A 14,892-nucleotide genomic window follows, 5' to 3' on the forward strand; every position below is an offset into this window, starting at 1 on the left:
CTCTGTGAAAGCAATTTGCTTGTGAGAGATGGTATGTATCTGATCTCTATCCACTCGCTAGTCCTGAGGGCCACGTTCGGCTTTTGTAATTGGATATCACCTTGGAGATGCCCATCCTAATGAGGACACACACTCCAGGTGTTGCACCTGATCTAACCTCCGAGAGTCACGGTGGGAGTGTGACACGCACCGTGTACACACACACAAACACACATCTGCTCCATCCGGCTGGATTCCCACCGCAAAATGTGATTTATTCAACTCTGTTTGGTAAATGCGTAGCTAATACTTTTTGTTATTTCCAAAACGAAGAAACTCGAGGGAGGGATTGAAACTCACGACATTGGCTGCACAGAAACAACTGTTTGGGTGAATAATTATAGCAGCGGCTGCATTAAACCAATCCCAGCACATTGTGCTCTAACCATGTTGACAAATGGCAGCTTAACGCTGAGCCTGCCAAAGCACCGCCCTCACCGCCCACCACTGAAAAGCCACATCTGCTCCGTGGGCACCCCACGTTCATCAGGTGGTGGGGGGGGGGGGGGGGGGGGGGGGGGGGTGGGGTTCCGTGGCATTTGAGCAAAGGCAGATGCCACGCGTTCGTGTACGTAAGCGCATGGAGTAACTCGGGAGACCGGTCGGGGGGGAATGAGTAGCGAGCGCCTCGAGGCGAGGAGCAGAAGGGGGGGGGGGGGGGGTTGAAAGGGCCTCTGACTCCCGACTAGACACTAGCCTCCATGACTCATCTGCATGTCAGTGATGTTTTTTCCTATGAATGAACAAACCGATACAGATACACAGCGGAGAGGCATTTTGCTACCACCGCGGAGGGGGAGAGCGTGGTGTGAATAGCCCGCGAGACTTGCATGAGCCATCCGTAGTCACACTGCCGCCTGTCTAAGCAGTGAGACTTGCCATAGAGTTACTAGTAATTGATCTAAAAGAAGGAAAAAAAAAAAAAAAAAAAGGAAAATAAATCAAGTGCACCGGCCTTTTATATGGCTGGAAAACATGAAGTGTGGTAGCAGGGAGCGAGCAGTGATGTACTCACGCACCTGTTGTCTGGAACGTCCCTCTCATCTTATCGAGGCGCTCCTCATTTGAGGCTGCTCTCCTGCAGCAGCAGCTGGGAGTTTGCACTCCTTGTTAAGGAGGCTGACAGTTGTGGCAGAGCGGGAGACAGGGAAGGAGCTTGTTAGGAAGAACGGGTTCACTTTATGTCAATCCCTGCGATGCGGGGAAATGAGAGACAAAAACGGACAAATAATGAACAGGAGATATTCTTTCAAACGAGAGTAAACTGAAAATCATCATTCGCTTTAGTCAGAATACATTTCTACAGCACGGGACATAATATCAAGTTGAATATTTGAATGGAGTGAGCTAAAAGCTAATTGACTCCAGCCACTGTGCTAATAAAACCACATGGGAGAATGGATATTAGAGATTTGCCTCAGAAACATGTGGCCGGCCTGCTCACAGTGACGTGCCCCTCCGTAATCCCGATCTGCCTCTGTAATTACTCTGCGTCCTATATCACAGGGACATGCAAACAGATTCAACAAATCTCTGCTCAGCAATGCAGACTTACAGTTATTAGGGCTGTTGGTGGGGCTGCTTATCACAAATCTGTGTGACGCCATAGAACACCGAGAGCTGGCAATACGGCCAATTCAAGACTTCATAAGGCATCTATGGTAATCATAGCTCTGGTGTAATATACATTCTAATGTGTTCTAATGTAAATTGTAGAGTTAATAAGAAGAATAAATGTGCAGTAAATAAAAGGCTTTGCTTAGCAAAAGTAACGGCCAACATGGCCTGGTCGAGACGTGACAAACTTGTAATGTCTGCAGTTCATTTTTTTGTAGAAATCAAATGAATAATATAAAGTAAATATAAGGCTAGAGGGTTTTCTTAGCTTTGCATGAGGGGGTAGTTGGTTAGTTTAGCTAGCGCAAAGAACGTAAAATGGCTAACTGGTGACCTGGATTTGTCAAATTAAAAGTAAAACCACAACCTGTCTTTTTGTTTTAGTACAAATCAAATAAATGAGAGATTGCGTGTTAATTATTGAGCTTTCTGGGGTACATTTTGTTACTTACATGACTAATTGTTTGGACTTTAGCCTTTGAGTTAGAGTTTGGTGCTCTAGCAGATAATTTATTAATTTATGTGGCTTCCACATATAAATAAGCATTACTTATTTAAAAGAAATTTAAATTGGTTTCTTTTAGGCAGTTGTTGCCTTATTTGGTTTTTAGCATCTTTGGTCATTTTTCCTGTTATCTATTTGTTTTCCTTCTGATTGCTGATTGCATAATGTTCCCTTTCAAACACAATTTGCAGATTCACTCACCTTATGCATTTAAAGTAATTCTGAGATAACTAGTTGATTGACAGAAAAAGTATTGCAGATCATTTAAATAATCTATTATTCATAAGTAATTTATCAGAAGAAAATGAAACGCAGTTTTCTGGAAACGCTGTTTTCTGTCATTCTGTTTTATATAATTGCATATTGAATATATTTGATGGTAGGACTGTTAGTTACACAATACAAGACATTTTAACATGCTAAAAGTTAAGTGTAACAAAATATATGACTTGTGTTAAACCAGTGAAATAATTTAGGGTGGGATATTGTGTCAATGATTGTCAATTCTTATTTAAACTGATTTAAAACAGAAATTGCATTTGTAAAAGTGCAATTAGCAGCTTCAACACAAACTGCTGGTGATACACAAACCAGTTCTAATCAGTATTTGTAACAATACGTGACGACAAAAACAACAGTCGGATCCATCTGGCGTTGCATCTGTGATTACAGGTGGAGCTGCCGGTGCACACGAGATCCTTCCCGAGTGCTCTCGTTCTCTCCCTCATCAGCTGTAATGATCTGAGCTGTGAGGATTAAGTACCGATGTCCCAGTAAAGGCGCTTTGCACTTCCAAATGAAGGAACACTGGCTCTCCTAAGCTGCCTAATTTGCTCACAAGCAGAAGATGCTACAACACCCTCAGATTGGATTAAAAGCCCAGGGATGGTGTGGGGTGCCTTGTTGTGGCCAGCAGAGGAACTGCAGGACCTGCATGGACACGTGACAAAGACTACTCATAATAATAATAAAAACATGCTAGCCCAAGGACGTATAACGCACATGATCTGCCACCGGATTCACTGTGTTTCATGTATAGTAACGACAAGTAAGCAACGCATTCCTGCTTCTCACTGTTTCTATGCTCTCAGGCTTAGGAAATATCACAGGGAGGAAGAAACGATCCTTAAATGGGTTGAGGGTATTTTGTCACATTCTTTCCCCATATTATTGAGGTTATTGTAACTACGGCGATTAACTTCCATGAAGGAGTGAAACAGAGCTCCGGGATGAGGGGAACATGTGACACCGTAGCTGTGGACTCAGGAGGAATTCTGAGTGAGACAGTGGTTGTCTGTGTGTGAAACAGGCAGCGTGGAGAAGGCCCGTGACATTGATCTTGCCTTCCCACTGGGATCGTTTCCCCTTTCTCTGCATTGTTGATGCAGCAAATGAGATTAAAAAAAGATAACAGAAAAATGAGTTATTCATTTAGAAAATCAAATGCAGGAAATACCACAAAATGAAGAAGAATAGCCAGTATTATTCCTCTTAGTGTAGTGGAACACGGAGCAGCGGTTTGGGTACGGAGTGAACTAGAAGCACTGGGGAAAAGTCATGTGACTTCCGTTGGCATTATTTGTGGCTACTTAATCGTATGTGAACTAAGTGATGTAACAATTTTATTGGTCAGGTCACTATATTGGAGTAAATTGTGGGCTTTTAAACCCTGCTGCATCGTTTTTTTTGTTAATAATATAAGTGTGCATGTCATCTCAATTAGCTCTCGTGTGAGTGTGTGAAGTTAACTGAGCATTTTGAGACTTTAAAGGAACCGTATACAGCAAGGGTTTTATAACTGAATGGGCTTCAACAAACCGTAACTGTAAATATCATCATGATGGGTTTATGTGAATCAGGGTTGGGAAATCTTATTTGACTTTAATTTGCATGTCTAGGGATTGTCTGTAAAGTTCCAAAACTCAAAAAAGCACAACAGTTATATAAATGGGAAGAAAAATAGCAATATGCACAAAGTGATATATGAATTGAACTGTTGCATTAACACCTGTATTGTACACAGTTAGAGATGAAATACTGGGCAGTTTTTAAATAGTCACAGCATTTCAAATTAATTTGAAAGATGTATTAAAGGTTCACTGTTACATAAATCCTGTGGCGTAAAATAAGCATGAAGGAGTTTCCTTTCCTGTGACTGAACACATTTAAAATAGCCTTACCATAACAAGACAATCAAGGGCTGTGTGCGAAGGATGGACAATCAGATTAGCGCTGTAAATGAAGACACATTAAGCGAAGCAAAAACTGTGGAAACAATAGGTCTAATTCTGGTGACACTGTTATAAGCGGAGACACGCTGCTCAAGTGTTAAAAACAATCGGCTCGGTGACTTCACGTCAATTCAAGGTGTAGAGGGAGGTAGTTCCGACCCGCTGGGGGGGATAAAATCTCTCACCTCGCACCCAGGAAGTGTTGAAAACAGCAGCATCAAGACGGTGGAATGAAGAAGGAAAGTTTAAATTAGTTTGAATTCAAAATAAGAGCACAAAACAGATAGCTGGAGCAATGACACAATACAAACATGAAGCATCTTAGATTAAATGCAAAATGTTGACGTAACATACAAGGGGCGCATTTATTGGCTCATCATCTCTCCTGATACGGTCAGGTAAAAACCGACCGGGGTGCTTTAGTTTGAAATGTTTTCAAAACCGGAAACCACCTGTTCTGCTGCTGCTAGCTTGATGTAGTTCTCAAACTTTCGCCGATATGGTAGCGAAACGTCTCAAAGTCGGGGCTCGACCGCAGCGTAAAAGTTGATTATATCGCCCGTCGTGCCGCGCGAGCATGTGCGCGCGTCTGACTCCTTCCTGACAGGCGGCGAGGAGCGTGTCCGGGACGCCCGTTGCCGCCGCGGAGGCGTTTCCATGGTGGCCGAACTGAAAACTCACGGAGCGGAACTTTTGAGCCAGTGACGCCTCGCGTCTTTCCGCCACAGCGCCGCTTGAGTTGACCGAGGGGTTAGAGGCGGTTAGAGACAAAAGTGCCACCGCCATGGCCCGCGCCGCCGCTTCCGTGTGTGCTCTGGTTTTCAGCGTGTGCCTCGGCGTGTCACGGTGTTACTTCGCCGTGCCGCTGAAGATCTCCACCGGGAGCTACAACGTCTCCTCGGACGCCGCTGTGACCCGGCGGGTGGTGCTAACGGCTGATGGAGACGGCCTCTCCTTGGCCTCGGATCCCAGCGGCGCCGTCAACTTTCTGGACATGGTGAATAACTTGCAAGGGGACCATGGAAGAGGCTACTACATAGAAATGTCCATCGGTACACCTGGTCAGAAGGTAACGTTCTCACGAACACCCTTATTGGTTTGATGTTTTTTCCTTTTTTTTTGATTGACACCTGCTTTTCCTTTTTTTTGCCAGGCGGTTTCAGATTTTATCAGACTACGACTTACGTTTTTAAAACTGAATTCACCGCTTTTTGTTTGATACACCTTCCTTCTTTTATTAACTTTCATTCTGATTACTCATGGTCATGTGTTCTACTAAGACACGTACGTGTGTGTGTGTGTGTGTGTGTGCGCTTGTGTTTGCACAATGTGATCCATCCAAGCGGGCTAAGGCTAACTACTGATGCGATATTTGATATTTCCATAGCCACAATGACAGTTTTATAGAATTTCTTTTTTAAATTTTATTTAACAAATGACTTCTTCGTAGATGAGGGCATATTTGTGCTATCACGTGAGCCCGGGCCTGGGAACATGCTGGTCGGGCTGTGGGGGGCTTAAGCTTCCTTTTGGGTCTGAAGGTGAACTAAATCCCCTCTCACATGCACTCACATGATGCTGCCTGTGAGGACCACTCTCTCCCTCACCGAGCAGCTGATGGGGATTATGAGGCTCCCCAGGAGCAGGGAGCAGCTCCACAGTTGTACACAACAGCAAGAGCCCCCCAGGTGCATTTGCTGCTTAGTGTCTTTTGGTTGCAATGAAGTAGGCCTGTGTAATGTGTCGTTTTCATACTGCTTGTTATGCAAAGTGCCTAACGAGATCATCTTAATGATTAAGTGGAACTAAATTGCCCCCGAAAGAGTCGGCGGGCGGGGAATTCTCCAGTCACTATTAAAAATACATGAGCTATCAGGGTGTTGTAGGTTTAAGGCCGGGCTCTGCCATTGCGTTGTAAGACGATGGGTTTGAAATGGAGCTTAATCCAAAGGTGAGTTATCTCATTAAGGGACTTGACCTGTTGTTCCCGGGCATATCAAGTTAAACAGATCAGAGATCTTGACACTCGTGGGTGTGCACGGCTCAGATCCCTCCGGCTCACAGAGGCTTATCGCGGCTACCTGCCATGTCGCTGCCCCGTGTCCACCTCTGAGGACAGTACGGTCACTTTTGTTTAAAGCAACGCTGTTATTCCTGTGCAACATCCTCGACCTGCACAGAGAGCAACTGGTAAGCTACGCGTTCACGCTTGGTGTTTTATTCATGTAAAACCCATCATATCAATTTGTCGAGCCCGGGGAGCTCAATCCCCGTTGGTCGAGGTTGGTGACGCGGTGCGGCGAAACGTCCTGTAGCCCAACACTACCGAGTCAGAGCACCGACAGGAGTCCGACTCAATAACGATGTGATTACGGGGCCGCGGCGGTTAACGGGGCTGTATTCAAATGAGCCAGTGGCGTGGCACATCTGTCAGCGTGCGGCACAGCCAGGCGGCGGTGTCTGATGCTGAGCCTCACATCTGCTAATTGGTACAAACAGGTAGCAGATGCACATCACCGCCGCCGAGTCACTGCCAATTAGACAGCGAGCGCTCAACTGCAGCCCCGCCGCCGCGGCAGGGGTGGAGTTTTTTTTTTTTTTTCTTCCCCGGGGCTGAGCAGCTGAGCTGGGGGAGGACAGTGTGAGCAGGAAGGATACTCGCCGTGGGAACAAGGAAATACCCTCCCTCACCCCACAAAGGTTTCCGTATTCTCCAATCTGGCCCGTTTGGCAGGTTGCGGCCTTGTGCCCCCGGGCTGATGCCGTCTGCACGCGGGCAGTGGGTGTTTTGGATGGCACAGCCACACTGATGGGGGCCTTCTCCAACGAGGGGGAACTGATAAGCCTGACTCCCACCAGACGGGCCAGCCAGGGCTTCCTGTGGCCCGACTGAACCGGCCCGTAGCGCATTGTTTGATAATGACTTCATGCACAACTGAGGAGGATTGTGGGATGTTAAAATATGTGAACTTTAATACTTTTAGCGTCCGAGGAAACATGATGCGTGATAATGATGAACATGCTCCAGTTAGACATGGTTTAGGTGCGATTAGGCTTGAGGAACTAAGCTTGAGGAAGTGGATTTCTTCACGCAATTGTTTTGAAATCCTTGTTCCTTGCCTGTCAATCATTTACATATAAAACAACAAACCTTTTCTTCTGGTCTTTCTAGAACAAAGGCAGGCAAACTGAGGCCCTGTGCCAACTCATCCGCCTGCTAACTCTTTCCCAGCGGGCTGAATTCTTGTGTAATCCATATTTTTCATTGACTGTGTCTTGTGACATCACTGAGAAGCTACTGTATAGACCTGTCTGTTGTTGGGCATCGGCCTCATGACCCCGTCATGGTGAGTGCTCGCTGGTGAGTGTTGCCGTGGCCACCACGCCGTACTGGAGGTGACAGAAGTCTGCAAGCTAATTAGCTCCTGCTCGTTGACTTGATGCCTGGAAGACGAGATTATGTCAGCCGCTGCTAGCTGGACTCCGCTGTGGGCCACTAAAACACCCCCCCCCCCCCCCCCCGGATAGGTAGTAGGTATCAGTAGGGCTGCACGGTGTACCGGTACAACATCTCCTTACGGTATGGATTTCTCACATTCATGCCGCTGTTACGCCATAACGAGTGACGTTGCTCTTATGCAGGCGGCAGATTGTACTTTCACACGTCATCGTTGAGCGCCATACTGTGCAGCCCTAATGCCCAGTACCATAGTGATGTGTATTTACTATACATACAATCAAATACAGCTGTGAACGGCACTCTTTGTGACAGTCAAAACTAATCAGCCGCCACAAAACACTGACTGAAACGTTCACTGCTCAACAGCATTGGGGAAAAAACACATTTGGGTTGCTTTCATTTTCCATGATCCATTCAGACTCATAAATGACAACGAGCACTGAAGTACCTCCTTTTTGAACTCATCCTACCTAACAGAATTATTTTAATTTTTTGGGGCCATTTGTGTCATTTCTTCCTTTCTTCCTTTTATTCTCTCCTCACTATTTCCAAATACATTTTCTTATAATGTTTGGTTTTTATTTACTATATTTAGCTTTTCTTGCTGTTCTCCCTCCATGTCCTCTGTTCATTGTCTGCTTTTTCCTCCTCTAATTACGCCTATTACCAACTCTTTAATGCCTTAGCGGCATTGTAAAAGTCTTCTCATCGGTGTGTCCTTAGAGCTTACTCTGTGGGTGGGGTTGGCCTGAAACAATGTTTAAAGAAACTGTCCCTTGTGTATTTCAGGTGAACATCCTGGTGGATACAGGAAGTAGTAACTTCGCCGTGGCTGCAGCTCCACACCCGTTTATTACTCACTACTTCGACGCTGCGCTGTGAGTGCCTGCAAAATGTTGTCAATATTCATGGTGGAAATAATAGAAGCAGAAAAAATAGGGATTATTTGCTCGGCTGTATTCAAATTTGAGCCAACAATTTGGTCCAAACGTTTATTTATGAGATGTTGGTCAATTATTTGTACATGCAATGGAAGAGTGTGCTGAAAATAAAATTAATCAACGACATGATCTCTGTAACCTCTCTCTGACTGGCATCTTTTTATTACTGCCGTAGATGTAAATTAGCTTTTGAGCTACCTGCCGCAGGCCTTTCTAACTGTTCACACTTCCTCTCCTTCTCCCCCTGTGTTTAGCTCCGGTACATACCAGCCTTCTGGCCGGACTGTGGCTGTCAGGTACACTCAGGGCAACTGGGAAGGGGAACTGGGCACTGACCGGGTCTCCATTCCCAATGGCCCAAATGGGACCTTCACCATCAACATCGCTGCCATCTTGTCCTCTGAGGGCTTCTTCCTTCCAGGGGTCAACTGGCAAGGCATCCTGGGACTGGCCTATCCCATGCTGGCAAGGGTGAGGGAGAGAGAAACTCTTAAGTTTTAAACGTTATACTTGTTGGGATGATAGTTTAAGTCGGCCATGTTTAAAAAATGTTGTTGACAGGGGCCATAATTCTTAATAATATCTGCAGTCCCAAAAGAATACAGTTAACATAAAACGGCTAAAATAGGCGTTTGCTCTCTCTGTGGAATGATGTTTGAGTCCAAACTGCATTGAGTGCAGAAGAGAAACGGTGCTTGTATGGGTCCACCCTCTAGACTTCCTCCCAGGACAGGGGCTTTCCTGTTCCTCTTCCATCACAAGCTCCTTGGTTTTGCTGGTGTTGAGCTTTGGGTGGTTGCCGTTGCACCATGTGATGATGCTCTCTATTGGTCCTCTGTACTCCTCCATAACAATACTCTCTAAGTGAAGATGGCACGCTTCTCACAGTATTGTGAATACCTCCATTTTGCCCCAAAATACCCTTGCATTAGTTTATTGGCATGGACTTGCATCCATATGACTGCAGCCTGACCGGTTGGTGGAGGCAGACAACTGTGGGGTAGTATTTCTTTTATGTTATGTGTTTTCTGTTATAACAGAAAATATATGGTATTGCTTTTATATAAACTTCATAGAATGATGGCAAAAAATAAATCTGTTTTTGTTAAGTTAATCAAGCCGTACTAGGTGACTTCCTGCTGTTGTGCGTGTCTTTCACAGCATTGAATTACTTTGAGATCTCATCTGGGTGTAGTCATGGACATTTCACGTGACAGCAGAAACATTTCCTGCTTGTGATTTTTTTCCGCAGCCGGAGGGGGGGGGGGGGGGGGGGCTTTTGCTTGATTAAAACAACAAAAAAAAACTCAAGCATTACCCTGTGGTAGCAGATCAGTGATTTAACTGTCATTAACGGACTTGCAACATTCATTTCTTTGGATAAAAACTACATGTGATAATCACATCCTCAGATTGCTTGGCTTTTTTTCACTGTATATACCTGAGGTTTAGAGACTCGGTCTCCCCTCAAACAAAGTGGTAAAACAGTAAGTACCCGGATCTAGGATGTGTGTAATCCTTGTTTCATAACTAGCATAATATATTTTTTTACTTTCATCCTCTGAAACCGTTTCTTTGATGCGTTGATGCGACAAAGAGGACACCAATGACGCTCGTTCATTCCGTGCCGACTGCAGCAACTTTTGGGATGAAAGTGATTGAGGGACCGATACGCGAACACTGACCACTTTGTGCGGCTGAGTCGACTTGCCGGAAGGCGGTTTGGTCATGCGTGACATGGAAGCGCAGCACCGCGATGAAAACCTTTCTGACAGGAGAGAAACACCCTTTAGTCAGGGGGCACAACTCCTCGACTAAAGTTCTGTAAAGCTACCTAATGAGGGCGAGAAAGTCGTCTCCGATCTCACCGGGTTGTGTTCCTGTCTTTTTATGATGGCAACTTTTTGATTCCTGTAAATTAGTCTTAAACTGCCTCAGTGTTATTGTTTCCTAAATACTTCGTTTCCCCACTTAATCATGTCTGGATTTCTAGATAATTGTTTTAAGCTCAGCTGCATATCTCTTTAATTCACACACATTAAACACACACTAAATTAGACGGGGTGTCTGTGTTCAACATATTCTCAGTCAGCCTGGAGGATCGTACTCTAACGATTACTCATCTCCTGTCTCTCCATCAGCCCGACTCGTCCGTGGTGCCCTTCTTCAACTCTTTAGTGCAACAGCTGGGAATTCCCGACATCTTCTCCCTCCAGATGTGCGGTGCTGGAATTTCCGCCAGCAGCGCGGCGGACCCCCCTGGAGGCAGCCTCGTGAGTAGTCAGGAGGGGCCCAGTGTGATCCAAAGCACTTACTCAAAAAGGTTTTGCTTGGAAGAGACCTTTGACCTAAAGCGGTCTTCTGACCCGTTTTTTGACTTGGCAACACGCCTCTAAATGTGCGTATTTTCAATGCAGTTGGTGTCTGTGTCCATTATGTGCTTCACTCACAGAGGACCAGGATGTAGCATATGGGCACTCAGGCACACACACACACACACACATCTTTCACTACTGGATCAGACATGGCAGCCAAGTGCAGTCTGGAAACCTAATAGCTGGTATCCTCCTCGTCAATGTGGGTTCTCCACTGGAGGCCCGGGCTGGTTAGAGTGGAGCCAATTAAGCTAAAATAGCATCCTGCTGAGAGCTGGTCTGTCACTGGTATACAAACGCCCTCGGGCCTCTCTCGCTGCATCACGTGACCCCCCGACACATACAGGGAGATGAGATGGTTGTGTGTGTGTTTCTTTATGTATTCTCGCCATTTGGAGGGTTCATACAAACTTTTTTTCTTCCTTAGATCATGGGGGGGGCCGAACCAACTCTGTATCGGGGATCCGTGTGGTACACCCCCATAGTAGAGGAGTGGTACTTCCAGGTGGAGGTTTTGAAGCTGGAGGTTGGGGAGCAGAATTTGAACCTGGACTGCAGAGAGGTAGGCGTCATGCTAAGCTACATCACACGTCTGAAGCAGAAAGGCAATTTGATGACACGCTCGCTTTTTGAAATGAACTATTCTGAGTTGATTGTATCACGGTTACAACAAGGAAGTGAAGTGTTTTCCATTCTTTAGTTTGCCTGTTGAATTTAGAATGACCCCACTGCACTTCACTCTTTCTCATTGTCCTTCAGTACAACATGGACAAAGCGATCGTTGACAGCGGGACGACGCTGCTGCGTCTTCCCGTCAACGTCTTCAACGCGGTGGTGGAAGCCATCACACGCAGCTCTCTGGTAAGCTCCCCCCCCCCCTCCCCCCTCCCCCTTCCAGACGGTGATGAAACAAGTTGTCAGAGCAAAGTGATGCAGGGGAGGATAGCGCACACTTGCTGCTAGAGAGTGGGGTGGCTGTGAGATGGATCTATATATATTTATGTATATATATGCATGAATTTTTGGTTTTTCTTTACAAATTCTAAACTGTATACAGTACTCTGTTTAAATGCATGTAGCCACATCATGGCAGATTAAGCCCAAGTGGGGAAAAAGAAAACCTCTTTTGATGCTGCACTTGTGATTCCGTGTGTTTTTTCCCTTTCCGCCGGCCTTTGTCTATTTCTCTTTGTTCTACTCAGATCCAAGACTTCTCTTCGGGGTTCTGGGATGGCAGCAAGCTCGCGTGTTGGATGAAGGGAGAAACCCCCTGGAGGTTTTTCCCCAAGCTGTCCATCTACCTCAGGGCCACCAACACCAGCCAGTCCTTCCGCATCACCATCCTGCCGAAGGTACCCGATAAACATAACGCCTCTGCTGCATCGACACTGATCACCGGTCCTCTTCGGCCTCTTAATCTGTCTGCCGTGTCACAGCTGTACATTCAGCCAATCACGGACGTGGACGGCACGCTGGACTGCTTCCGCTTTGGGCTGTCTTCGTCAGCGAACGGCCTGGTCATCGGCGCCACTGTTATGGAAGGCTTCTACGTGGTGTTCGACCGCGCCCAGCGGAGACTCGGCTTCGCCCTCAGCAGCTGTGCAGGTGAGTCACCCAAGGGGGCAAAAAGGGTGTGAAACGTATCCCATTATCAGAACATTCAAGGTTCCAATAATTCATGTCATTACGTGACGTGGTACAAAGTACATATCTACGTGCTATTTACTTTTACCAAAGACAAAGAATCATAGTCCAGAAGTCTGTAATGTGCCTCTATTGACTTGAGAACTGACGGAAGGGCAGACAATAAAGTACAAAATAATATTAGCAAATATTATAAGATATAATATTAAACATCATTTGTAGGGTTCACTGACCAAAACCCAGAGGACTTTGTGGTCGTCAGAAGCTGATCCCTTAATAGTAGTACTTTCCTGTCGTACCACAAATATTGGGCAGGGCCTCCAACTTGCATCTTAAAACGGAACGTAGGTGATTTTTCTAGTACAAAGGTCACCTTTTGTTCAGCAGGGTTGCCAACTCTAATCTCCAAGAACCTAAACAGAACTTTTCTTATCGTCGTCCATTAATGACTTGGCCATGTACAAAAGTATAAAAGAATTAACCTCAAAATGCTTCAATGGTGCTGTTTTAAGAGACTGGTCTCTACGCTCTTGGTAAAAGGCTCAAGATGTCATTCTTTGGGCTGGTTAATAGTTATTAATAGGTTTTGTGTCTGAGGCGTGTGCTGTATCTGTGCAGTGAGCGGTGGGGAGGCCCTTTCAGAGATCGCGGGGCCCTTCTCGGCAGCAGACGTGGCGGCCAACTGCTCTTGGGGCCCGCCGAAGGAGCCCTTCATGTGGATGGTCTCCTACGCCCTGATGGCGGTCTGCGCCATGGTCCTCATCATGCTGCTGCTCCTGCTGGTCCTGCCCTGCCGCAGAAACCGCTCCGGGGAGATCACCGACGAGTCCTCCCTGGTCCGCCACCGCATCAAGTGACTGAGGGGAAGAGGAGGGGCGGCGGCGGCTGCGGCGCGCGGCGGGCGGAGCCCATCCGCGGCGGCGCAGAAAGGGGTGGGGCTCGGCCTGCACCAAACGACGGCGGCGGCGGCGGCGGCGGCGGCGCGCGCCTCCGGGTGTCTGACGGACTCCAGTGGGAACTCGAAGGCTTGGTCCACGGACATCGACACAGACCGATCCAACACCTCGTGACAGGAACACAGCCGGCGGCTCTTTGCGCTCTGTATGCTGTGTGCTGATGTATCACAAGAGCTGAGGCTGGACTTCCTTCCACACCCTCACACGGCAGCAGGTGGGGAGGACATGAACCTCAACAACATCAGGACAAACGTGCTCAAGGACCGGTGGTGCTTTCTTGAACAATTTAAAAGTTACAGAATTTCATTTCTGAAGAAATACGACCTCTTAAGATACGTCTTCACCGTCTGGTTTTATATTTTACAAACTAATCAGCAAGTGAATGTTTCTGCCTTCTTTATATTTTCATCACCAGATCTCGATGGAGGGAAACTGATGCCTGCGTAATGTCGAAGTCAATGGGAGAAGCTGCTTTAACAATCACTGGAGGTTCAACGCGTTTACGGAGCCTGCAGTGCCAGCTCACTGCTAACACTAAATAATCCACAGTATCAGCACTTTGAGGCTCACTGCTGAATTGCACTTTGTTTCTTAAGTCAATCAAAAGTGTATCATAAATCTCAAGATCAATATTTCTCAATCTTTTATGCAATCTGTCGTATTAATCTAATCTTACTAATTGTATATGTCTAAGTTTGAATTTAATTATCTTTGATGGGATTGTGTTATTCCAAATGTTTGCTTTTTAGACACTAGATTTTCAAGGGGTACCAATTTATACTTCACACGTGACCCGTTGGAAGCTCATTCTGTGCACTACTGTTGGTTTTCTTGTGGGCCACTTAAAGTTGTCAAGCATTGTGTTACAGTCTCATCGTACAGAGCATCGCTGTTTCAAGCCGCACAAATGTGTCACTTTGCCAAAAGTTAAAAAAAATTAAAGATACACTTGAAACTTTGTCGCTTATTTAAAAGTGCATTTCCTTTTGTGCCAAAACCGTACTGATGTTGTAAATAAAATAACTTGGTACCAAATCAAAGATGTTAATCATTTGAAATGAATAAAGGTGTTTTGGTGAAAGGTCTCAAACAAGCTGCATGGCACTGACTGGTTTATAGTTGAC

At 46.1% G+C, this 14,892-nt stretch overlaps 1 protein-coding gene across 1 annotated transcript; it reads left to right on the plus strand.

Moving 5' to 3' along the window:
• The first annotated feature begins 4,668 nt into the window (after positions 1-4,668).
• Positions 4,669-14,850, plus strand: bace2 (beta-secretase 2). Its single transcript, XM_037473667.2, has 9 exons — positions 4,669-5,461; positions 8,642-8,730; positions 9,048-9,264; positions 10,935-11,066; positions 11,596-11,730; positions 11,928-12,029; positions 12,371-12,520; positions 12,605-12,773; positions 13,431-14,850. Exons 1-9 carry the CDS (start codon positions 5,177-5,179, stop codon positions 13,667-13,669), a joined length of 1,518 nt encoding a protein of 505 aa, XP_037329564.2. The 5' UTR covers positions 4,669-5,176; the 3' UTR covers positions 13,670-14,850.
• Positions 14,851-14,892: the final 42 nt, after the last annotated feature.

The sequence above is a fragment of the Pungitius pungitius genome, chromosome 3, assembly GCF_949316345.1.
Source record: "Pungitius pungitius chromosome 3, fPunPun2.1, whole genome shotgun sequence".
NCBI lineage: Eukaryota > Metazoa > Chordata > Actinopteri > Perciformes > Gasterosteidae > Pungitius > Pungitius pungitius.